Raw genomic sequence first — 24493 nt, 5'->3', positions numbered from 1 at the left:
GGTGGATCTGAATCCGGGGAAGGCCCCTGAGGAGACTAGAGAGTTTCCAGGCTGCCTAGCATCGAAACAGATCAAACGAGATTCTGAAGGAGGACAGGCCAAAGATCGGGAAGGCCCGGAGCAGGAATCCCTAACGGCAAGGCGGTTCCCTCATTCAGTTGGGGGACAGAGGAATTCTGATCCCTGGGACGATGCCAAGACCTTTCTGATCTCCTTTGAGCAAGTCGCCGAGGCTTGCCAGTGGCCTAAAGCTGAATGGATGGCCCGGCTCCTGCCGGCACTGAGTTGACAAGCCAGAGAAGCCTTTAATGGCTTAGAAACCGGGGACCAAGAGGATTATGGGAAAGTCAAGGCTGCCATCTTGCGAGAGGCAGCTTTCAAAATGGAGACCCAGCGCCAGCACTTTCGCCGGTTCCGCTACCAGGAGCTTGAAGACCCTCGGAGGGTTTACAGCCACCTCCGGGAGCTCTGCCGCCAGTGGCTGAAGCCGGAGAGACGCACCAAGGAGCAGATCGTGGAGCTGCTGATCCTGGAGCAGTTCCTGGCCATCCTTCCCGCAGAGATCCAGAGCTGGGCCCGGGAGTGTGACCCAGAGAATTGGATCCAGGCTACAGATCTGGCGGAAGATTTCCTGATGAGCCAACGGGAGGCCAAGACATGGAGACGGCAGGTGAGGTTTGGAGGTATTGGAAAAGGGGTGAGTTCATCAGCCCTTTGTAAAACCTTTATGCGTTACATTTACAGGTCGTCCTCAACTTACGACCGCAGCTGAGCTCAAACTTTCTGTTGTGAAATGAGACTTTGGTTAGGTGGGTTCTGCCCCATTTTACGACCTTTCTTGCCTCAGTTGCTAAGTGAATCACTGCAGTTGATAGGTTAGTAACATGGTTGTTAATTGAATCTGGCTTCCCCCATTGTTTTTGCTGGTCAGAAGGTGGCCAAAGGTGGTGCCGTGACCTTGAGACAGAGCAACCGTCATAAATATGAACCCTTTGCCAAGCCTCTGAATTTTGATCGCATGATCATGGAGATGCTGCCAAGGTCATAACTCCGAAAAGCGGTCGTCACATTTTTCAGTGCTTTGTAACTTTGAACGGTCGCTAAACCAACCGTTGTAAGTCGAGGACTACCTGTATATTATGTTCCTCCTTTAAAGCAGGATTTTTCAACCAGTGGTACGGGTACCACCTGTGGGACGTTGGCACCTGGCAGGTGGTACACGATCATACTAGAAAAGTGGTAGCGGAGGAGGGGAATGAGCTGAAACGGTGTCAGCACTGCACAAGCCTGAGCGAGAGACGGCTGGAGCTGCAGGGCTGTCGTGGCTCAGCGGAAGTGACAGGATCAGCGCCAGGATCCAGCTGGAAAACAGCACTGATCCCGGCGCTTCTGGTGAGCCCAGAAGAAACGCCGTTCAGCTGGAATGTTGCAGCATCTCCAGGGTCTTGTGATTTACATTCAGATGCTTGGCAACTGATTCATATTTATGATGGTCACAGTGTCCCAGGGTCATGTGAAGTTGACCAAAACCTGCTGCAACCACGCAGCAGAGGTGGGGGGGGGAAATAAAAACCAAACACCCCCCCACCCCACCCCCGCTGCCAATCCTCAACAGAAATGCTCACAACAATGAAAACCTCGGACAGGAGGAAGAGCGCCGCCCGGCGGGCGGGCAGGTGTCTTGCTCGGCTGTGGCTTGGGGGACACTTTTTCCAGTGCCATTGTAACTTCGAACAGTCACTAAGCGAACTGTTGTAAGTCGAGGACTACCTGTACTTCATCACTTTTTTCCTTTTTGGGGGGGAGGGGTCATCTCATCAAGTTTTTGACACCTTGCTAGGCGACTGGTGGTACTCGGATGTTGCCAGATCCTAAAAGTGGTACAATGGGTGATAAGGTTGAAAAGCCCTTGCTTTATAGAGCCCCGTGAAAGATGATTAATTAATTAATTAATTAATTAATTAATTTTATTTGTATACCGCCCTTCTCCCGAAGGACTCAGGGCGGTGAACAGGGCAATACATATTAAAAAACAGAATACAAAAATTAAAAAAAAGATTAAACAAGTGCCCAGAACTCTTAGATAGATTAAAACGCATTTAAAAGTAATAAAAACCCAACCCCCTCCCATCAGGCCAGGCCAGCTTGTTCAAAAAGATACGTCTTTAGATCGCGCCGGAAGGAGCGAAGGTCGGGCGCCATCCGGAGCTCAACCGGAAGATGGTTCCATAAATCCGGCGCGCCCACAGAGAACGCCCTCCCCCTGGGGGCCACCAGTCGGCATTCTTTGACCGGTGGCACCCTGAGGAGGCCCTCTCTGTGGGAGCGTATTGGGCGGAGGGAAGTTGATGCCGGCCGCAGGTGCTCCCCAAGGTATTCCGGACCCATGCCATGAAGGGCTTTGTAGGTCATTACCAGCACCTTGAACCTCACCCGGAAGACAACTGGGTGGGGGAGTCTGAGAGAGTCATGGAAGGAATGTTAAACTGAAGAACAGCTATTACAGCTAGTCCTCGACTTACATTAGTTCATTTAGTCACCATTCAAAGTTACAATCACCATTTTTCATACCTATCACTCTTGCAGCATCCCCATGGTCACATGATCAAAATTCATCTGGATCCCAAGAAGTTGTCCAACATGTATCCTAATCTGCAGTCTAAGTGTTGGAGGTGTGGTAGCTTAGAAGCTACCTATTCCCACATGTGGTGGACTTGTAGAAACATAAAAGCCTTCTGGATTAAAATTTGGTGGAACATTCAAAAGATTTTTAAGAGGAAGATAAAGTTTTCCCCGCAATTGTTCTTACTGGGTATTGTTGTAAATTGTGATGTCAAAGAGACTAATTTGATGTTGAATGTGATAACGGCAGCACGGCTACTGGTGGGACAATATTGGAAGAAGGACAATCTGCCCACGGTAGAAGAATGGGTGTTTAAAGTTTCTAATCTTGCAGAAATGTCCAAGATTTCTGCTTATTTAAAGGATCACTCACAGGAGAGATATATTTCAGTTTGGAGGAGATGGATAAATTATATTGAAAACAATTATGGGACCAAAAAGTTCCATTTAGCTTATGAGTAGAATTTAGTGGGATATTGTTATTGTTAGTAGTTATGCTAAGAGAGAGTTAAAGCGCAGTACGAATTTGGTTGATTGTATATTGTGTAAATTTTTATTTAGAATATGATTGTTGTAACTATAATCCTGTATTTAGCTCTGGGAAGTGGGGGGGGAAGTGGGGGGGTTGGGGTGGGAGGGATTTGGGGATATATTGTAAAATATTGTAAAACTCTTTAATAATAATAAAAAAAATCAGACGCTTGGCAACTGACTCATATTTATGACCCAATGTCTCCGGGTTTTCGTGTTTCCCTTCTGCGATTTATTTAAGAAGCACGTTACTCAAGTAACAACCTCAATTATTCACCAAGGTCGTAAAATGAGGCAAAAGTCACTTAACAACGGTCTCGCTTACCAAAAGAAATTTGGGGCTCGTAAATTGAGGACGACCTGTCCTCTCTTATTCATGTTAATTTTAGAGACCGCCCATCTCACAGATTAACTTTGTTAGAGAAGAATGATAAGATCTGAGTTCAAATATCCCCACTTGGGCATGAAAAGTGCCACCTTTTCCTGACCTTTTTTTCCTCAGTGAAACGTACCTCACAGGATTGTTGGGAGTTTAAAAATGGAACGCCTGTTGTGAGATTTCCAAGGCTGTGAAATTAAAGCATCCTGAGCCAGCGCAGACCGTGCGAAACCTGGGTGAAAGGATAGTTTTTGTAACATTTGTCTTCAAATCTCATTGGATTCTTCGTCTCTGTTTCAGGTGCCAATATCTCCCAAAGACAAGATAGGAGAGATGCACGCAATCCTGTAAAGGAAGTGTCGTCTGTGGAGAAGGAAGAGCATATTCTTGGGGGTTGGAGATCCACACATCCAGGTTTGCGATTTAGCAAATTTAGACTTGATCTCTGATGCAAGGAAAACACAAACCCTTAGGTGTGAGATGACTTAGATGATATGATTTGGGTATTTTGTTTAAAGCGCTCACTACATGTCCTCCAGAGAGTGAACATGGGAGTGCACGAGTGGTTTGTGCGTAAGGATTACCTTACAATTTAGCACTCCTGTGGGATTCAGAGACCAGTCATCGCAGGGTGTCCCAAAAGGTCTGTCTGCCTATGCAGAGTTTATTGCATTTATACAGTTTTAACAAGCAGGAAATTACACACAGCAAAAGCATTTGTCGAGCCCCGTGGGCCCGACATCACGAGGGGCGTCCGGGAAGGGCATACGAACCGCCTGCCCGCACAGCCCTGTTGCTGGACTCACCTGGGAGCGGCACACCCAGCAGCCGGTCGAGCGCCGGACGCCACGTGCAGCCCCCGCAGGACCCTTGGCCATTCCCCCGACAAACAGCTGCTCTGGGGCCTTCTGGCGCGCCTGCGTTGACGGGACCGGTTAAAGGCCCCGCCAGACTATTTGCGTCTCTGCAGCTGCCTGTTCCTCAGCAGAGACGGCAGACGGGCTGGGACCGGACAATGGACTACGGTGGAGCTTGTGGGAGGGAATCACCGGGATGGGTGGGGCCGGAGGGGCTGTGGCGGTGACACGCTGGGTGGTGGAGGGGACCACGACAGAAGGGTTGCGGGGCACACACACCTACCTGATGCTCGGCAAGGAGACAGTACGGGAGCTCAGGTGCCGGGCCACGCGGGAAGACGGGGAAAGGGTGGGATTTATCCAGAACCAGCCGGATGCTGGTTTGAATGGGAAAGGGTGGGGCTGGAAACACACACACTGTCTTAAAAGCGCGTTGGGGCGGTTAGCTCCCAACGCTGACTTTGTAAGAACTTGGATCTTCATGAATAAAGGAATCCTGGTTGTGATTGCTTCATCAGGGGACGGTTAGGACAGCCTTGTTTATTGGTGTACTTCCTAGTCAATCTTAGAGAACATCCGGATATCCCAAGCCTGGGCAGAGTCTTCCTTATCTAGCTGGTTCCTTGCAGTCCTTGGCAAGGCTAGTTGGAATGAGCTCATAGACATGCGGATAACATGATTGGGGGACTGGAGGCTAAAACATATAGGGAACGGTTGCTGGAATTGGGTATGTCGACTTTAACGAAAAGAAGGGCGAGGGGTGACATGATAGCAGTGTTCCAATATCTCAGGGGCTGCCCCAAAGAAGAGGGAGTCAAGCTATTCTCCAAAGCGCCCGAAGGCAGGACAAGAAGCAACGGATGGAAACTAGTCAAGGAGAGAAGCAACCTAGAACTAAGGAGAAACTTCCTGACAGTTGGAACAATTAACCAGTGGAACAACCTGCCTCCAGAAGCTGTGAATGCTCCAACACTGGAAGTTTTTAAGAAGAGACTGGACAGCCATTGCACTGAAATGGTATAGGGTTTCCTGCCTTAGCAGGGGGTTGGACTAGATGACCTCCAAGGTCCCTTCCAACATTATTATTACTATTATTATTATTATTATTATTATTATTATTATTATTATTATTATTATTAATATTATTATTATTATTAATATTATTATTAGACTTCACTAATATTAGCAGGAATGTAATTAAAAGTTTTTGACCACATGTAAAAAACGAAGGGACGCGGTGGCTCAGTGGGTTAGGACGCTGAGCTTGTCGATCGGAAGGTCGGCAGTTTGGCGGGTCAAATCCCGAGTGCCGCGTAACAGAGTAAGCGCCTGTTACTCGTCCCAGCTTCTGCCAACCTAGCAGTTCGAAAGCACGTAAAAATGCAAGTAGAAAATAGGGACCACTACGGTGGGAAGGTAACAGCGTTCCGTGCGCCTTTGGCGTCTAGTCATGCCAGCCACATGACCACGGAGACGTCGTCGGACAAGCGCTGGCTCTTCGGCTTTGAAACGGAGATGAGCACCGTCCCCTAGAGTTGGAAACGACTAGCACGCATCTGCGGGGGAACCTTTACCTTTACCTAAAAAACCATGCTTGCGGGAGCCAAACATGAGCAAAATTAAAGGAAGTTTCCTCAGAAGCGGTACAATTTAAAACAGGTGAACTAATACGAAAACAGTGAGTTTTTTTACTTGGAAGATGTACAATTAACTACTTTAGCACATGTTATATTCTCAGGGATTGCTACTGTCGGGGTGTGCAAATCGGTTCTTGCCGATTCGTTCCTTCCTGCTTTTATCTTATTTTATTTTTTACTTTATTCTTATCGATGGCTTATTCCGTGGGGCAAACTGCTTGCCCTGAGAGATTCCAGGTGTGGCCCTCATTCCTCTGTCCTAGTCCTATTAGATCTCTCAGCGGCTTTTGATACCATCGACCATGGTATCCTGCTGCGACGTCTCCGGGGGTTGGGAGTGGGAGGCACCATTTTACAGTGGTTCTCCTCCTACCTCTTGGGCCGTTCGCAGACGGTGTTGGCAGGAGGACAGAGGTCAACCCCGAGGCCCCTTGATTGTGGGGTGCCTCAAGGGTCGGTCCTCCCCTCCTGTTCAACATCTATATGAAGCCACTGGGTGAGATCATCCGTGGTTTTGGGGTGAGGTATCATCAATATGCGGATGATACCCAGCTTTTCATCTCCACCCCAAACCAACCCAGTGATGCCCTTGATGTGATGTCCTGTTGCCTGGAAGTGGTACGAATCTGGATGGGGAAGAACAGGCTCCAGCTCAACCCAGCCAAGACCGAGTGGCTTTACGTATCGGCATCTCGTGTAGTCCAAGATCTTCCATCTTTGGTTATGGGGGGAGAGGTGTTGCCTCCTGTTGATAGGGCGCGCAACTTAGGCGTCCTCCTGGATGCACGACTCAGTTTAGAAGATCGTGTTGGAGTCATGGCCAGGGGGGCATTTGAACAGGTTCGCCTGATGCGCCAGTTGCGACCCTATCTGGACTGAGATGCTTTACGTATGGTCACTCATGCGCTCGTCACCTCCTGTATCGATTACTGCAATGCTCTCTACATGGGGCTGCCCTTGAAGACCACCTGGAGGCTCCAGCTGGTGCAGAATGCGGCCGCGCGGGTTGTGATGGGAGCATCCCAATACTCCCATATTACACCCCTCATGCATGAGCTGCATTGGCTACCGGTTGCCCTCCGGGTGAGATTCAAGGTGCTGGTCCTTACCTATAAAGCCCTGCATGGCTTAGGCCCAGGATATTTTCAGGACCGTCTGCTGCCAGGAACGTTTTCCCATCGCCCTGTGCGCTCACACAGAGAGGGCCTCCTCAGGGTGCCGTCGGCCAGACAATGTTGGCTGGCGACCCCCAGGGGGAGGGCCTTCTCTGTTGGGGCACCTGCTTGGTGGAATCAACTCCCCCGGGAGCTCCGGATGGCCCCAGACCTTCGGTCCTTTCGCCGTGACCTTAAGACATATCTTTTCCAACAGGCTGACCTGGACTGATGATAATGGGGTTTTTAGTTATGATTTTATTTTATTATTGTTATTATTATTATTATTATTATTATTATTATTATTATTATTATTATTATTATTATTATTATTATTAATGTAATTTCTATACCGCCCTTCTCCCAGAGGACTCAGGGCGGTGTACAGGGCAATAAAAATACAATATACAAAAGTTAAAAATAAAATTAAATAGAACTAGCCCATTACAATAAATAATTAGACATTTACTAAATAAAATACGCCAAACCCATTAGACCAGGCTGGCTTGTTCAAGTAGGTAAGTTTTCAGATCACGGCAGAAAGAGCGAAGGTCAGGAGCCATCCAGAGCTCAACCGCTAATTGATTCCAAAGGGCTGGCGCGCCCACAGAGAATGCTCTCCCCCTGGGGGCCGCCAGCCGGCACTCTCTGACCAGCGGCACCCTGAGGAGGCCCTCTCTGTGGGAGCGCACAGGACGAAGGGAAGATGACGCCGGCAGCAGGTGTTCCCGTAAGTAATCCGGACCCATGCCATTTAGGGCTTTATAGGTCATCACCAGCACCTTGAATCTCACCCGGAGGGCAACTGGAAGCCAATGCAGCTCGCGGAGTAGAGGTGTTACATGGGAGTATCGGGAGACCCCCATCACAACTCGCGCGGCCGCATTCTGCGCCAGTTGAAGCCTCCGAGTGGTCCTCAAGGGCAGCCCCATGTACAGAGCATTGCAGTAGTCTATACAAGAGGTCACGAGCGCATGAGTGACTGTACGCAAGGCATCCCGGTCGGTCCAGATAGGGTCGCAACTGGTGCACCAGGCAAACCTGGGCAAAAGCCCCCCTGGTCACAGCTCCTATATGATCTTCCAAATTGAGCTGTGAATCCAGGAGGACACCCAAGTTGCGAGCCCTATCTACGGGGGGTAATAACTCACCCCCCCATGGTTAAAGATGGAATAACCTGAATTTCCCAAGATGCCGGCATGCACAACCACTCAGTCTTGTCGGGATTAAGCCGAAGCCTGTTCCTCCCCATCCAGACCCGAACTGCCTCTAGGCAACGGGACATCACATCGAGGGCATCACTGGCGTGGTTTGGGGTTAGGGTTAGGGTTAGGGTTAGGGATTGAGCCGAAGCCTGTTCCTCCCCATCCAGACCCGAACCGCCTCCAGGCAAATGATTTTTTAAAATGTTTTTATTGGTTTTGATACAATTTAATTCTTTTTTAATATTTGTATTTATTTGTATTTTATTGTTGTTAGCCACCCTGAGTCCTTCGGGAGATAGGGCGGCATACAAGCGAAAACGTCTTCAGGGAAAAAAACAAGAAAGTCCAGTTGGCTTTTGAGAAGGCACGTTTAGGACGACCACGACCTGGAGGATGGAGACTCTCCATAGACAATTGGCAAAGGATTGGCCAGTGTATTTTATGGCTTAGTAGTCAGTGGCTTAGGGACGCGGTGGCTCAGTGGGTTAGGACGCTGAGCTTGTCGATCGGAAGGTCGGCAGTTTGGCGGGTCGAATCCCGAGTGCTGCGTAGCAGAGTGAGCGCCTGTTATTCGTCCCAGCTCCTGCCAACCTAGCAGTTCAAAAGCACGTTACTGGACGGCTGGTCTGGCAAGATCGTATTGGCCGCTGTGGCGTCTGTAAAGTCATTTTGGCCATTTCTGGAACCAGATTCGGGGACTGATGTCGCGACATCCTAAGCTGGGCAGAAGCAACGTGCTGGAATCCACAAAGGTCCTGTAGGAGGAAGTACAGCAGCATATCCTCCTCCCCAGTGCTTTTTTGGTAAAAGAAAAAGGTGCCGGAACTCACACATGTCATACAACCCGCCTTGCCTACCCTATAAGGTTCCATCCAAAAAAGGTGCCGGAACTCCGTTCTGAGCGTTCTATGAGAAAAAAAGCCCTGGTCCTCCCCAATTAATCAGAGGGACCGGCCCTAACCATGTTTTGTTTGGTAGTGCCCGATAATATACTAGAGGGGGAGGCAAGCTTGTTTTCTGTTGAAAGTGTCTCTGATAAGCGGTGGAATTTTGAATAGAGACATTCAACTGATTTAAGGGAAATGAAACTTTTTTAACCCGTTGTGTTACCCACGACAAATTGGGTACCCGAGATCCCTCCTTTTTAAATTTGTTTGTGGAAACAGTCCTTAAAGGACCGATTAGCACGTTCCACGATGGCTTGACCTGTGGAATTGTAGGGTAACCCACGAGTAAGAACAATATTCCAGGTTGTACAAAATTGCAAAAAAGGCCGGTGAAGAATAGGCCGGGCCGTTATCAGGCTGATGTTAGAGAAGACTTGGATGAGGTTTGTCAGAAACAGGTACTTTTCCAAATGCTTGGTAAGAAACTTATAAAGTAGCATCTGGTAAAACAGCTTCAGCATCAACTGGGACAAAGGGACCAGGCCCGTCAGCAATTTCTTCTACATTCCCCCCTTCTTTTGCTAATTGTTCCTCTAAAATTTGCCTCATGGGGGTATACAATGGCTGTGAAGAAGCAGAAGAATTAACCTCTTCATGAGGAGCTGAAGGTTCAATTAAAGATAATTTAGGGGGGGGAAAATTAATTTGATCACAATTAGGTGGAGGTTGTGTGGTCAATGGTTGTCCTGCCAAAGCATCAGAGCCAAATTTTTCCACTGCTTGACAGCATTGAAGCCACAGATGTAATATCTCAACTGGAGCCCGGGGTGCAAAATGTAAAATATGCCCTATCTTTAGCCAGTCCTGTAAACGGAGCGTCCCGTGCTCCGGATACCAAGGACAATGTTTCCTTATCTCTCCTACGAGCTTCTTTATGTCTGCCACGGGTACTTTAAGCCCTGACGTTTGTAGCACGAAGTGAAGTTCCTCTACATGCTGCTGCTGCTGCTGAGATAGATTGCAACCCATACTTACTTCTGAGGGGTCCCGTAGGACAAAAAGATACCTTTGGGGTCTATTCCAGACGAAGGTATTCCAGACGAAGTTGCTCTCCCGGAGGAAAGTCCCTATCCCAAATCTCTTTTTGTTTATTTTTAAAGATTTATTGTCCCTGTTCAGGGCACCAAAATGTGGGATTCAGAGACCAGTCAACGCAGGGTGTCCCAAAATGTCTGGTCTGCCTAACCCAGAGTTTATTGCATTTATACAGTTTTAACAAAGCAGGAAATTACACACAGCAAAAGCGTTTATTGGTGTAGCCCCTAGTCAATCTTAGAGAACATCCGGATATCCCAAGACAGTGCAGAGTCTTCCTTATCTGGCTGGTTCTAGCTGGTTCCTTGCAGACCTTAGCAAGGCTAATTGGAATGAGCTCATAGACATGCGAATAACAGGATATTGAGGCAGGCGGTTTGCTGCGCACGGTCCCCTTCATGTCCTTGACCACCATCTCTACACACTCACCGACACTTTATTATGGTTCATGAAAACAAGCTACGCATCGTGCAACACAGTCAGTTCATAGCAGAAAATGAGATGCTGTCCTTGGCAAACTAAACCAGATTTCACAACTTGTCTTAGTGTAGGGCAGGGGTAGGCCACCTTGGCTCTTTTATGACGTGTGGACTTCAATACCCAGAATTCCTGAACTAGTCATGCTGGCTCAGCCCCTACACCAGGGGTAGGCAACCTTGGCTCTTTTATGACGTGTGGACTTCAATACCCAGAATTCCTGAATCAGCCATGCTGGCTCAGCCCCTACACCAGGGGTAGGCAACCTTGGCTCTTTTATGACGTGTGTTTATTGCCATAAATAAATCTTAGCGAAAAAAACTAGAATTAGAGCCCATTTATTGCCATAAATAAGTCCTAGAAAAGCCTACGGAGAAAATCTATCTACTTCTGTATTTGCTACCATCGACTTGATGGCACATAATAAATCAAAGGCCCAATTCAAGGGGAGTTCATGGTTAAGCGAAAGAACACTTTGGTGGTTATAATTAGCACACATTTATTTTTAATGTTATGGTATACATTGACATTTATCTTATTAGGTGATGTGAATGGTGCATCTTTTATTGTAGTTTATTGAAGTCAGTCCTCTTGGGCATATTTCATGGAAATGAAAAAGATAAAAATTTAAGAAATCAATCTTGTCTGAAGATGTCTGAAATGGTACAGGGTTTCCTGCCTGAGCAGGGGGTTGTAGTCTTTCCAACTTTATTATTATTATTATTATTATTATTATTATTATTATTATTATTATTATTATTTATTATTATTATTATTATTATTATTATTTTATTTTATTTTATTTTATTTTATTATTTTTTATTTTATTTTATTTTATTTTTTATTATTTTTTATTATTTTTTATTATTTTATTTTTATTATTATTATTATTATTATTATTATTATTACTGTATTATTATTAAACTTTTATTCATAAAACATGAAACTCAGTCAACTGAACACTCAAATTGACTGGCGTTAATGGTTGACATGGGTTGCTGCCAGCCTCCTAGGTATCAACCAGGTATCTCCTTAAAATGTAAGATGTACTGAGTCGCGCAGTTTTTTGTAGCTTTTCGCAGCTTTTGCAGCTGCAATTTCTTGATGTATTTTGCAACGTTTTTGGACATAGTTCCCAGTGCCCCGATGACAGTGGGTATCACTGTTACGCGTTTCATCCATAATCGCGCAGTTTCGATGGCCAGGTCGCGGAATTTCGCAATTTTCCCCACTTCTTTTTCTTCGACTCTGGCATCTCCTGGTACAGCGATATCAATCAGCTGTACGCTTCGGTTCTGTACAACTGTGATATCTGTCATGTTGTGTTCCAAATGGCGATCTGTCTTTATTCGGAAGTCCCACAAGATCTTCACCCTCTCATTCTCGACAACTTTTTCCACCCTATGTTCCCACAACTTTTCGGACACAGGCAAGTCGTATTTTTTACATAATGCCCAGTGGATTAGTTTAGCAAGTCGGTCGTGTCTAGTTTTGTAATCAGTTTGCGCGATTTTGCTGCACTCACATATTAAATGTGAAACAGTTTCAGCTTTGTTGTTGCAACGTCGGCAATTTGGATTGTCAGTAGATTTTTGTATCTTTGCTTTCACGGCATTAGTTTGTAGTGCTTGTTCTTGAGCAGCCAGTATTAAGCCTTCCGTTTCTTTCTTGATGGTTCCCATCTTAAGCCATGCCCATGTCAAGTTGTTATCACATTTTCCTTCAATGTTTTTCAAATGCTGTCCATGCAAAGCTTCGGTTGTCCATCTATTTAATCTATCATCCAGCCATTTTTCCTTATATTCTGCCTTTGTTTCTGTTATTTTTATAACACTCTCTGTTTTCACAGCCTGCAGCGATTTTTCTGTACTTTGATTCACATAGTCATTATTATTATTATTAATCATCGCACAATCAGCCAGATGTTCAGACTGGATTTGGCATTTTTGTCTACCTATCGAGTCCTTACCATGGACCTGGGATAGGCAGATGTGGATGTTTGATGGTTGTTGTTGTTGTTGTCGTTGTTGTTGTTGTTATTATTATTATTATTATCATCCCTCTTAGATGATGAGAACAGTCCCTCTAGCCATCCGGTATCTCTGCCTGAGGGCCAAGACTTTGTTGAAGCTGGACCAACTGAGGTTTGTAAACATCTGGCAGGAGGTGGGGGTGGCTTTGTGACCAGCTTTCTGTAAGAGTGGCAATATTGGATAGGTAGTCCTTGACTTACAAATGTCATTCAGCCCACAGTTACGATTCCAAGTCATGTTGATTATTAAGCCAATGCAATTATTAAGCCAAGGACTAAGTCACTGTTTTCAGTGGTGGCTGCTAACTGAACGGTGGCTAAACAAATAGTTGTAAGTCAAGGACTACCTGTATGGAGAAAGATGACAGGCTCAACTAGGTACCAGAGGGTTTCCAACAGAAGCTAGATATATGTTGGTCCAAAAGATTTAAGAAGATCCTGCACTGAGCAGGGGTTAGACTAGATGACCTTTGAGGTCATTTCTAGATCTAGAATTCTTCAGGAAGAACTCACTTTATGTACTTGTCTTCTGCCCTGTTTTTCTACTGGGAAGATTCCTGTCCTGTGGATTGTCAGGTGAAGCAGTAAAAACTGAATTTCTTGAGATCAGTTTGCAAATCTAATGCGGCTTCAGTGTTTAATGATCAAATCTAGAAAGCCAGTTTGGGGTAGGCCACCTTGCCTCTTTGATGACTCGTGGACTTCAACTCCCAGAATTCCTGAGCCAGCATGGCTCAGCTTTGAAAACTCTCCCTTTTCCCCTCAGCGTGGCTGGCTGAGGAATTCTGGGAGTTGAAGTCCACGAGTCATAAAGCGGCCTAGGCCAGGGGTAGGCCTCCTTGGCTCTTTGATGACTCGTGGACTTCAACTCCCAGAATTCCTGAGCCAGCATGGCTCAGCTTGGAAACCTCTCCCTTACCCCTCAGCACGGCTGGCTCAGGAATTCTGGGAGTTGAAGTCCACGAGTCATCAAAGAGCCAAGGTGGCCCACCCCTGTTCTAATGGTTAAGGCACCAGACTAGAAAGTGGGAAGCCACGAGTTCAATTCCTCCCTTAGCCACAAATGCCAACTCTGGGCCAGTCACTGCCTCGAAGCCCATCCCACCTCAGAGGGTTGTTGTTGTGGGGAAAATAAGAGGAGAAAAGTGTGCTGGAGATGTTCACAGCCTTAAGCTATTTGTAAAAATAGTTCGGGGAGGGCGGGGGGGATGCAGATAAAATAATCACAATTTGAGCTTCTTCTCTGTTCAGGAGTCGGTGGACTTTGAGCTGGCTGTGCATTTCACTGAGGAAGAAAGCTCCTCATTGGGCCCAGCCCCCAAAGCTTTTTACAAAGAGATCCTGCAAGACGGTTGTGAAAAGGGAAGATTTTTGGGTAAGTAAAGAATCCCTTTCCATTACAGAGAGTCCTCAACTTATGGACCTCGTTGCTGTTGCTAAGTGAAACATTTTGCTCCATGTTACGCCCTTTCTCGCCCCCATTGATAAGTGAATCGCTGCAGTTGTTAAGTTAGTAACACGGTTGTTAAGTGAAACTGGCTTCCCCATTGACTTTGCTGGTCAGAAGGTCGCCGAAGTGGATCACGTGACGCCGGGACACTGGAACCGTCATAAATATGACTCCGTTACCAGTCGCCTGAATTTTGATCACATGACCGTGTGGGGATGCTGGAATGGGCCTCTGTGTGAAAAACGGTCGTAAGCCACTTTTTCCAGTCCTGTTGTAACTTTGAATGGTCACCAAATGAGCTGTTGTAAGTCGAGGACTACCTGTCTCGCACCTGTTAAGAAAAGAGAAAAAGATTTGTTTGTTTGTACAAATAGTTCTCGACGTACAACAGTTCGCTTAATGACCGTTCTAAGTTATATCAGCTCTGGAAAAAAAGTGACCTTATAACCATTTTTCACACTTAACGACCGTTGCAGCATCCCCACGGGTCATGTGATTTACATTTCATTTCATTTCATTTATTATATTTGTATACCGCCCTTCTCCCGAAGGACTCAGGGCGGTGAACAGGGCACATAAAAAATACATTCGGATGCTTGACAGCTGGTTCACATTTATGACGGTCGCAGTGTCCCGGGGTGTGTGTGTGTCATGTGATCCCCTTTTTGTGGCCTTCTGGCCAGCAAAGTCCACGGGCAAACCAGATTCGCTTAACGAATGTGAGAAGGAAAGTGGTAAACTGGGGCAAAGCTCGTTTAACCAACGTCTCACTTAGCAAAAAACAAATTTGGGGGCTCAATCGCGGTTGCAAGTTGAGGACCACCCTGCATTCTTCAATGTTTTCATGAAACGATCCAGATGAAGGGATAGAAGGGAAACTCGCCACGTTTTCAGATGACACCAAGCCGGGGGGTGGGGTGGGGTGGGGGGAACGGCCGACCCTTTTGAAATTGGACTCTGAATCCTCCAGGTCTTCGGCTGGCCTTGTCTGGGCGTGTGAATCACGCTGCCGGTGATCAGGAATTTCACGGAACCACTGAAGGAACGTCTAAATGAAATCCTTTCACGAGATCTTGAGTATTGTCCAGCACGGGGTGGCTGGCATTGCCCATTTGGCTGCCCATCCTCGTAGCAAGCTCGTCACTTTCTCGAGCAGAGTCGCAGGAGAACGCAGCCACAGGGCACATGTTGCTTGGCTGTGGTGTAAATTCCGTCTCAACTGTTGTGTGAGCTTGCGCCGTAGCCTTTTTGTAAGGCGGTTATTTGCACATCTTACCTGTTGTTGATGTTGCGACAGTGCTGTGGCGGGGGTGTTCCGTGGCACAGCCTCAGAACAAGAGTGTTCAGGAATTTGTTGTGCAGAGGTCTCCTTGTGCTACCAAAGAGTTGCACAGACAAGGAAGGGTACTGAGAGCAGTAAGAGTCACACACAGGAGTACACTGAGTTGTAAAAGCAAAAAGTATTTTACTTTGAGGTGGTGTAAAAACAAAAAAATGCACAGTCAAAAATAAACAGTCCAGGTCATAAACAATAGCAACAGTCCAAAGAGTAATCCAAACTACAAAGTCTTCTTACCGGTCCAGAGGTCAATACACAGTTCAGGTTTACAACAGTAGTAAACCAACAGCAGAGCAAAAACAGTAATAGTAGAGAGCAGTGAGTTCAGAGAGAGAGAGAAGCTACGTTCCTAGCTTCCTCTTATGGCCATGAGAACACTTACACACCCATTGGCCAATTAACTTCTTAAAGTCATAACATTATGGTTAATATATTTCCAACCCAACATTGTAGGCTAACACCATATGCCTAACAAAGAGTCCCTTTTAAAATCTGCAAATTTAATCAGCCCCATCAAGCACACCAGGCTGAGATTCAAGTCCACGGGGAGGCTAAAACTAGCTAGTAGCTATAACAACATACAGGAAGTCCTCGACTTACAACCACGTTTACTGACCTTTCAAACCTACAAACGGCGCAGGAAAAAAGTGACTTTATGCCCATTTTTCACACTTAATGAGGGTTGCAGCATCCTCATGGTCACGGGATAAAAATTCAGATGCTGGGGCCACGGGTTCATATTTTTATGACGGTCGCAGTGTCCCGGTGTCATGCGATCCCCTTTTGTGACTTTCTCACTTAACGACCGTGTTACTAACTTAACAATTGCAGTGGTTCACTTAACAGTGGCAAAGAAAGTTGCAAAATGGGAGAAAACTCCCTTAACAAATGTTTCACTCAGCAGCATGAATGTGAGGCTCCGTGTGGTCGTTAAGTCGAGGACTGCCTGTATTGTTGCAGCAGTCCCCATGGTCACGTAATCAAAAGTTAGGCATTTGGCAACTGGCAGCTACGGATTTGGGTGTCACATGATCACCATTTGTGACTTTCCCAGCCGGATTCTGACAAGCAAAGTCAGTGGCGGAAGCCAAAATCAGAATAACAGAGTCAGAAGGGACCTTGGAGGTCTTCTAGTCCAGCCCCCTGGCCAAGCAGGAAAACCTATGCCATTTCAGATCAGTGACTGTCCAGTCTGTTCTTAAAAACTTTCAGTGTTGGAGCATTCACCGCTTCTGGAGGCAGGTTGTTCCACTGGTTAATTGCTCTGTCAGGAAATTTCTCTTCAGTTCTAGGTTGCTTCTCTCCTTGACTAGTTTCCATCCGTTGCTTCTTGTCCTGCCTTCAGGTGGTTTGGACAACAGCTTGACTCCCTCTTCTTTGTGGCAGCCCCTGAGATACTGGAACTCTGCTATCATGTCACCCCTCGCCCTTCTGTTCATTAAACTAAAGGTAAAAGGTAAAGGTTCCCCCGCACTTGCGTGCAAGTCGTTTCTGACTCTAGGGGCCGGTGCTCATCTCTGTTTCAAAGCCGAAGAGCCGGCGCTTGTCCGAGGACGTCTCCGTGGTCATGTGGCCGACACGACTAGACACCAAAGGGGCACGGAACGCTGTTACCTTCCCACCGTAGTGGTCCCTATTTTTCTACTTGCATTTTTACGTGCTTCCGAACTGCTAGGTTGGCAGAAGCTGGGACCAGTAACAGGCGCTCACTCTGCTACACGGCACTCGGGATTCGACCCGCCAAACTGCCGACCATCTGATCGACAAGCTCAGTGTCCTAACCCACTGAGCCACCGCGTCCCTTAAACTAGACATACGCAATTCCAGCAATCGTTCCTTGTATCCTTTAGCCTCCAGTCCCCTGATCATCTTTGTTGCTCTTCTCTGCACTCTGTAGCAATAAAATAAAAAATGTCATGCTCACTGCCTTGCTTAGCCATGGAAATTTTGAGCTCAGTTGTGATTGTAAGTTGAGTTGTAATCTTTTAAGTCTAATTGTGCAATACTCCTCCTTCTTATACTTACGTGAATTAGGGATCTGTCTCTCTGAGCTTCTTCGGACTTAAAAGTGTGTTTTTTCCCCCCTCACTGCCTATCTCTTATTAAGTTCACCTTTTTCTCTCTCTACAGTTTATAATTTTCATATACCGGTAGTCCTCAGCTTACAACCATGTTTTTTGACACTCTGAAGTCATCAGAAAGGATGCTTTATATGACCTGTAAAAGCACTTATGGCCATTGCAAACTGTTGCACGATCACACACCCCACCCCATCAGCTGCTCAGCTGAGTGTGATTCGGTTGCTTGGCAACAGGCTTGCATTTATGACAAGTTGAGCATCCTGAAGTCACCTGCTCGTGATTTGGGGGTGGGTGGTTGTTGTTGTTGTTTTTTGCTAGTTTGGTTTCTGGAGAAACCCTTCCCTTGGGGAAGGTGGACTGGCTTAACCGACGTGGTGACTCACTTTACGATTCATGGTAAAACTGGTCATAAAGCCAAGTCCAGTCAACGTGGTAACTTGACGTATGACAGCAGTGACTTAACAGTGAAAACTCTGGTCCCTATTGTAGTTTTAAGCTTGATTTGCTTATTTATTTATTCAATTCATTGGCCGCCCATCTTACCACCGGGCAACTCTGGGCGGCTTATAGCGTTCACAAAATACAGCTGTACAAAACCTACACACAACACAAATAAAACCCTATAAAAGTACAAATACTCAGCCCTATCTGAAAGATGGGGAAGAAGGCAGTCAGATAAGCGGCCGTCTGTGTGTGTGTGTGTGTGTGTGTGTGGTGGCGGCACCTGTTATTAATCTCTTACAGTGGTACCTCAGTACTCAACAGCTTCAAAACTCATTGAATGTGCTCCTCAACGTTATTTTGATGCAAAATTATTGTCCTGATATTCGTAGTTTCTTTGGTAACTCAGCCTGCTGCAAAAGGAGAAATAGGGGCGACATGACAGCAGGGTTCCAGTATTTGTGGGGCTGCCACAAAGAAGAAGGGGGGTCACATTATTCTCCAAAGCACCAGAGGGCAGGACGAGAAACAAAGGATGGAAACTGATCAAGGAGAGAAGCAACCTGGAATTAACGAGAAACTTCCTAATAGTGGGGACAATCAACCAGTGGAACAGCTTTGCCTCCAGAAATCGTGGGAGCTCCATCCCTGGAGATTTTTAAGAAGAGGCGCTAGACAGTCACTTGTCTGAGATGGTATACACCTGGAATACTGCATCCAGTTTTGGTCACCACGGTGTAAAAAAGATGTCAAGACTCTAGAAAGGGTACAGAGAAGAGCAACAAAGGTGATTGGGGGACTGGAGGCTAAAATATATAGGGAACGGTTGCTGGAATTGGGTATGTGTAGTTTAACGAAGACAAGGGTGAGGGGTGACATGATAGCAGTGTTCCAATATCTCAGGGGCTGCCCCAAAGAAGAGGGAGTCAAGCTATTCTCCAAAGCACCTGAAGGCAGGACAAGAAGCAACGGATGGAAACTAATCAAGGAGAGAAGCAACCTAGAACTAAGGAGAAACTTCCTGACAGTTAGAACAACTAACCAGTGGAACAACCTGCCTCCAGAAGTGGCGAATGCTCCAGCACTGGAGGTTTTTAAGAAGAGACTGGCCAGCCATTTGTCTGAAATGGCATAGGGCAGGGGTCAGCAACCTGAAACAGTGAAAGAGCCACTCGAACCGGTTCCCTCACAAAAGGAAAAACTGGGAGCCGCAAAAAATGTGTGCACATGCGTGTATACGTGCGCATGCGCAGAACAGGGTTTGAAGAGTGGAGCCAAGGCGAGATATGCACCTACCCTGCATATTTGAATTGATTGAACTTTTTTAGTCCCACTTTTTTTTTTGGACTGCACATGGCAGAGGACTGGGAGCCGCATGCGGCTCCGGAGCCGCAGGTTGCAGACCTGTGGTATAGGGTTTCCTGCCTGAGCAGGGGGTTGGACTAGATGACCTCCAAGGTCCCTTCCAACTTATTATTATTATTATTATTATTATTATTATTATTATTATTATTATTATTATTATTATTATTGTATAGGTTCTCCTGTTTGAGCAGGGGGCTGGACTAGAAGACCTCCAAGGTCCCTTCCAGCTCTATTCAATTCTAAATGATTCTAAAAAGGAAGAGGGGGACAGCTGCAGAGGGCGGACAGGAAGTTGGCCATGCTGGGAAGGTCACCGATATAGGAAAAAGGACAGAATTTATTTCCCCAGCCAAAACAAAGGGTCCCCCCTGGTTTGTTTGGCACTTGTAATTTTTGGTGCCAGTCGTGCCTTTCAGAACTAATTAAGTTCCACTAGCAAGGTACCACTGTACGTGTAGTCCTCGACTTACAACAGTTCATTTAGTGACCATTTAATGCTACAACGGTGCTGGAAAAAAGCAACATGACTTTTTTTTTCACCGTTATGACCGTCATAGCATGCCCATGCTCACGTGATCAAAATTCAGACTCATATTTACGACCGTTGCAGGGTCTCAGGATTATGTGATCGCCTTTTGCGACATTCTGACGAGCAAAGTCGATATTTTTTTTGGGGGGTGGGGGGAGAGCCAGCTTCACATAACAACCGTGTCTCTAATTTAACAACTGTAGTGATTCAGTTAGCAACTGTGGCAGGAAAGGTCGCAAAATGGGGCGAAAATTCGTTCATGTAACAACCGTCCCGTTTAGCAACGGGAATTTTGGGCTGAATTTGTGATCTAAGTCAAGGACTGCCTGTGTTAATGACGCTGAGGATTAGCTGCATTTTCTCTTCTCTCCTTCTCTGCTTGCTTTCAATTTCTTTCCTCTTCTCTCAGATCACGTCAAGGAAGAGACGCTCCAACCAGGCAGCCCTGAACTGGAAGCAGCCTACGAAACACAAAGGCCGTGTGGGGAAGGATTGGTGAAGCCACTTTCCCAGAAAGGGAACGCCGATTTAGAAAACCCAGAGGGGAGAACGCTGCCAAGGAGGTGGCTTTGGAAAGAGGGCCAGACCCTTAACCAGCATCTAACTCACATAAGCGAGCAAAAACATTCACGTCCCGAATGCGGGGAACAATTCCACCATCAGCCGCCGGCGGTACAGCATCAGATGATCCACACCGACATCAAACCGAAGGCGCACCAGAACGTCCGCCTGAAGGAGATAACACCTCTCGGCTATCCCGGCTGCGAGAAAAGCTTTACGCACCAAGCGATGGACACGGGGGAGGGGTCGGACGCACGCGGCGCGTGCGGGAGACGCTTCCGCGAGTGGATTCAGCCAAGCCGGCATCGCGTAATGCAAGGCGGAGAGGCGGCTTACGAGTGTCGTTTATGCCGGAAGAAATTCCGCAGAGAAAGAAACCTCGTCGCACACCAGAAGACCCACACCGGGGAAAGGCCGCACAGCTGCTCGCAGTGTGGCAGAAGCTTCAGCGAGAAAGCCAAGCTGATTCGACACGAAAGAGTCCACACCGGGGAGAAACCGTATGCGTGTCCCACTTGCCCGAAAAGCTTCAGTCAACGGGAGACGTTGCTGAGGCACCGGAGAATCCACACGGGAGAGAGAAGCCTTATCAGGGTTTTGTAGGTGGGGAAGATTTTGGGCAGAGAGAGAGATGCCGTTGTTGCGGCGTCACAGGAAGAAACTTCAGCCACGCTCTGTGAAGCTGGAAGCGAATGCGGCTGGGCCCTCGGCTTGCGACCGCAACGGAGCTCCCAGATTTCTGTCGCTAAACAAGACTGTTGTTCACCGAGTTTTGCCCCGTGGTACGACTTTTCTTGCCACGGTTGTCAAGAGCTAAGCCAGCTCAGTTGTTTTGTTGCGAGACGGGTGGCAAATAAATTAGTTAAATAAATGAATGAATGAATGAATCACTGCAGATGTTAAGTTTTTTTAAATCCCATTTATATCCCGCCCTTCTCCGAAGACTCAGGGCGGCTTACAATCTAAAGCACAAATCAATGTGCTTAGCAATAGCCTTCATCCTATGTATATGCCTGCTTATTAGGGCTTTCGCCACCCCACCCCCCAAGCGGCATTATTACAAAGTCAGCTTATTGCCCCCAACAATCTGGGTCCTCATTTTACCTACCTCGGAAGGATGGAAGGCTGAGTCAACCTTGAGCCTGGTGGGACTCGAACCTGCACTAATTGCAGGCAGCTGGTGTTACTTAAGGAGGTATTAGCCCACTGCTCCACCAAGGCCCACAGTTAATGACACAGTTGTTAAGTGAAGTATTAGTACCACTTTTATAAAACCTTAAGTAAGACCCACCTGGAACACTGCAACCAATTTTGCTCACCGCATTACAAAAAAGCTGTTGAGTTTTTGGAAGAAGTTCAGAGAAGAGCAGCTAACCTGATCCAAAGCTTTGGAGACTTTGAAGAATGGCTGCAGGATTTGAGTACGGCAGGGGTCCCCAACCCCCAGTCCGTGGACCAGTACCGGTCCACAGCATACCAGTATACCAAGAAAAGCCCCATCCACAGGATACAGGCAGCACACGAAACCACACACAACCCGGTCTGCGGAAAAACCTCTTTGTACGGAACCGGTCCCTGGTGCCCCAAAAGTTGGGGGCCTCTGGTCTAGAGAGAAGAAGAAATAGGGGTGACATGATAGCAGTATTCCAGTATCTGAGGGGCTGCCACAAAGAAGAGGGAGTCAAGCTGTTCTCCAAAGCGTATATCCACCCTTGTGCAGAGTAAAGACAAAAGAGTACATGGGAAATATATCCTTTTTTCTCTTTTTTTTAATTTTTTTTAATTTTTTTTATTGAAAAGTTTTACAATACATTTCTTTTTAACAAAACAAAACCCCTCCCCACCCCCTCCCCCTCCCCAACCCTCCCCAACACCTTCCCCCTCCCCCCTCCCCGACTTCCCAGAGCTCAATACAGGGTATAAAAATACAATCATAATCTACCTTATGCAAACAACAATAAACTATTAAATCTATCACACTTTAACTCTTATAAAATAACTACAAGCAATATAAATATCACATCAATACTTATTCAAATGGTAGATGAAACTTTTTAGTCCCATATTTATTCTGGATGTAATCAATCCATTTTTTCCACTCCACAATATATCTCTGTTGCGAATGGTCTTTCAAGTACGCTGAGATCTTTGCCATTTCCGCCAGGTTGGAAACTTTTAAAGTCCATTCTTCTATAGTCGGCAGTTAGGAAATATATTTATTTTATTTATTTATTTATTAATGGGATTTATATCCTGCCCTATCTCCCGAAGGACTCAGGGCGGCTAACAACAATAACATATAATAAGTGCAGAAATTAAGATAAAATTAAAATTAAAGTCATCTGTGTAATATCCTATTCTGCTGTCTCTAGATACTACCATGTCCACTATCCGGACTTTTTTTTTTAAAAAAAAGTTCCACTAAAACTGGTTGTGCTTACTTCACTTTTCGTAGCGCGGCTTGACTGCTCTTGAAAAGCTACGTGTCATCAACCCTAGCTAGAATACTTAAGCACATGGTCACCTAGGGCTACCATGCTGGGAAGTCAGAGAGAAAGTCAGAGGCTGAGAATTTTAATTTTAATTTTAATTGGGGTTTTTTTTACTTTTTCAGGGATTGATGTAATTTTTTTTAATTGTTTTTAACTTTTGTTGTTTTAAATACCCTGTCAACCGCCCTGAGTCCTTCGGGAAAGGGCGGTATATAAATCCAATTAAATAAATAAAAATAAATAAATACTTGTGTATGGGTGGTTGTTAGTCCTGGGATGGAAGACCACCAGGAGATCCTATACAGAAGACACTCTTCTGTATAGGATCTCCTGGTGGTCTTCCATCCCAGGACTAACAACCACCCATACACAAGTATTTATTTATTTTTATTTATTTAATTGGACACTCCTTGGCAGTGCTTTTTTTGTAAAAGAAAAAGGTGCCGGAACTCACACATGTCATACAACCCGCCTTGCCTGCCCTACAAGGTTCCATCCAAAAAAAGGTGCCGGAACTCCGTTCTGAGCGTTCTATGACATAAAAAGCCCTGGTCCTTGGTAATATTTTTTTTTTATTTATTTTAATTCCATTTATATCCCGCCCTTCTCCGAAGACTCAGGGCGGCTTTACAAACTTAGCAGTAGCCTTCATTCTATGTATATGCCTGCTTATTAGGGCTTTCACACCCCTCCCAAGCGGCATTATTACAAAGTCAGCTTAATTGCCCCCAACAATCTGGGTCCTCATTTTACCTACCTCGGAAGGATGGAAGGCTGAGTCAACCTTGAGCCTGGTGGGATGCGAACCTGCACTAATTGCAGGCAGCTGGTGTTACTTAAGGAGGCATTAGCCCACTGCTCCACCAAGGCTCTCTATTATGTAAGCAAAGTAACTTTTTGTGGCACCTTCTCGATCAGGGCTCTTCAAACCTGGCCCTTTTATGACTTGTGGACTTCAACTCCCAGAATTCCTCAGCCAGGAAGTCCAGGAGTTGGAAGTCCACAAGTCATAAAAGGGCCAAGTTTGAAGAGGCCTGTTCTAGATAAACACACTTGCACTATACGTATATATGACTGTATCCTAGAATGAATTGGTCAGCTTACAGTATAATGTACAGTATAATAAAATGCAGCAGCTTTTTGGTGAAAGTTGCCTATTTCATTAGAAAACCAAAGGGGTCACTTCACGCATTGGGGGGTGACACCTGTTGAACCTCTACCTGTTCCACAGACCTAGCAGACACAGGGTCCATCATTGCCCCCCCTCCACCCCCCCCGCCAGAAGGCCCCGGGCAACGTAGACCGATGGTTGCAACTCTTCGCTGGGGCGAGAAAGCAGCCTTGCTTCTTTCCGAAAGT

The 24493-nt window shown here is 46.3% G+C and overlaps 2 protein-coding genes across 2 annotated transcripts in view; both read left to right on the top strand.

The window, feature by feature from the left end:
• Positions 1-24493, top strand: part of LOC310636470 (uncharacterized protein) — a 356270-nt gene that overhangs the window by 229792 nt on the left and 101985 nt on the right. The gene's annotated exons all lie outside the window — the stretch shown is intronic.
• Positions 497-21523, top strand: LOC310636536 (uncharacterized protein). Its single transcript, XM_083356476.1, has 5 exons — positions 497-670; positions 3833-3946; positions 12912-12988; positions 14128-14251; positions 20491-21523. Exons 1-5 carry the CDS (start codon positions 658-660, stop codon positions 21243-21245), a joined length of 1083 nt encoding a protein of 360 aa, XP_083212602.1. The 5' UTR covers positions 497-657; the 3' UTR covers positions 21246-21523.

This window comes from Vipera ursinii, assembly GCF_947247035.1.
Source record: "Vipera ursinii genome assembly, chromosome: 2".
NCBI classification, from domain to species: Eukaryota; Metazoa; Chordata; class Lepidosauria; order Squamata; family Viperidae; genus Vipera; species Vipera ursinii.
This window is presented reverse-complemented; position numbering and strand designations above follow the sequence as displayed.

What these genes read in the sequence shown, in the direction of transcription:
- LOC310636536 (XM_083356476.1), top strand. An exon ending in TTGAAGCTGGACCAACTGAG is followed by an intron (nt 12,989 to 14,127) that starts GTTTGTAAACAT and finishes TTCTCTGTTCAG; the next exon opens with GAGTCGGTGGACTTTGAGCT. An exon ending in TGAAAAGGGAAGATTTTTGG is followed by an intron (nt 14,252 to 20,490) that starts GTAAGTAAAGAA and finishes CTCTTCTCTCAG; the next exon opens with ATCACGTCAAGGAAGAGACG.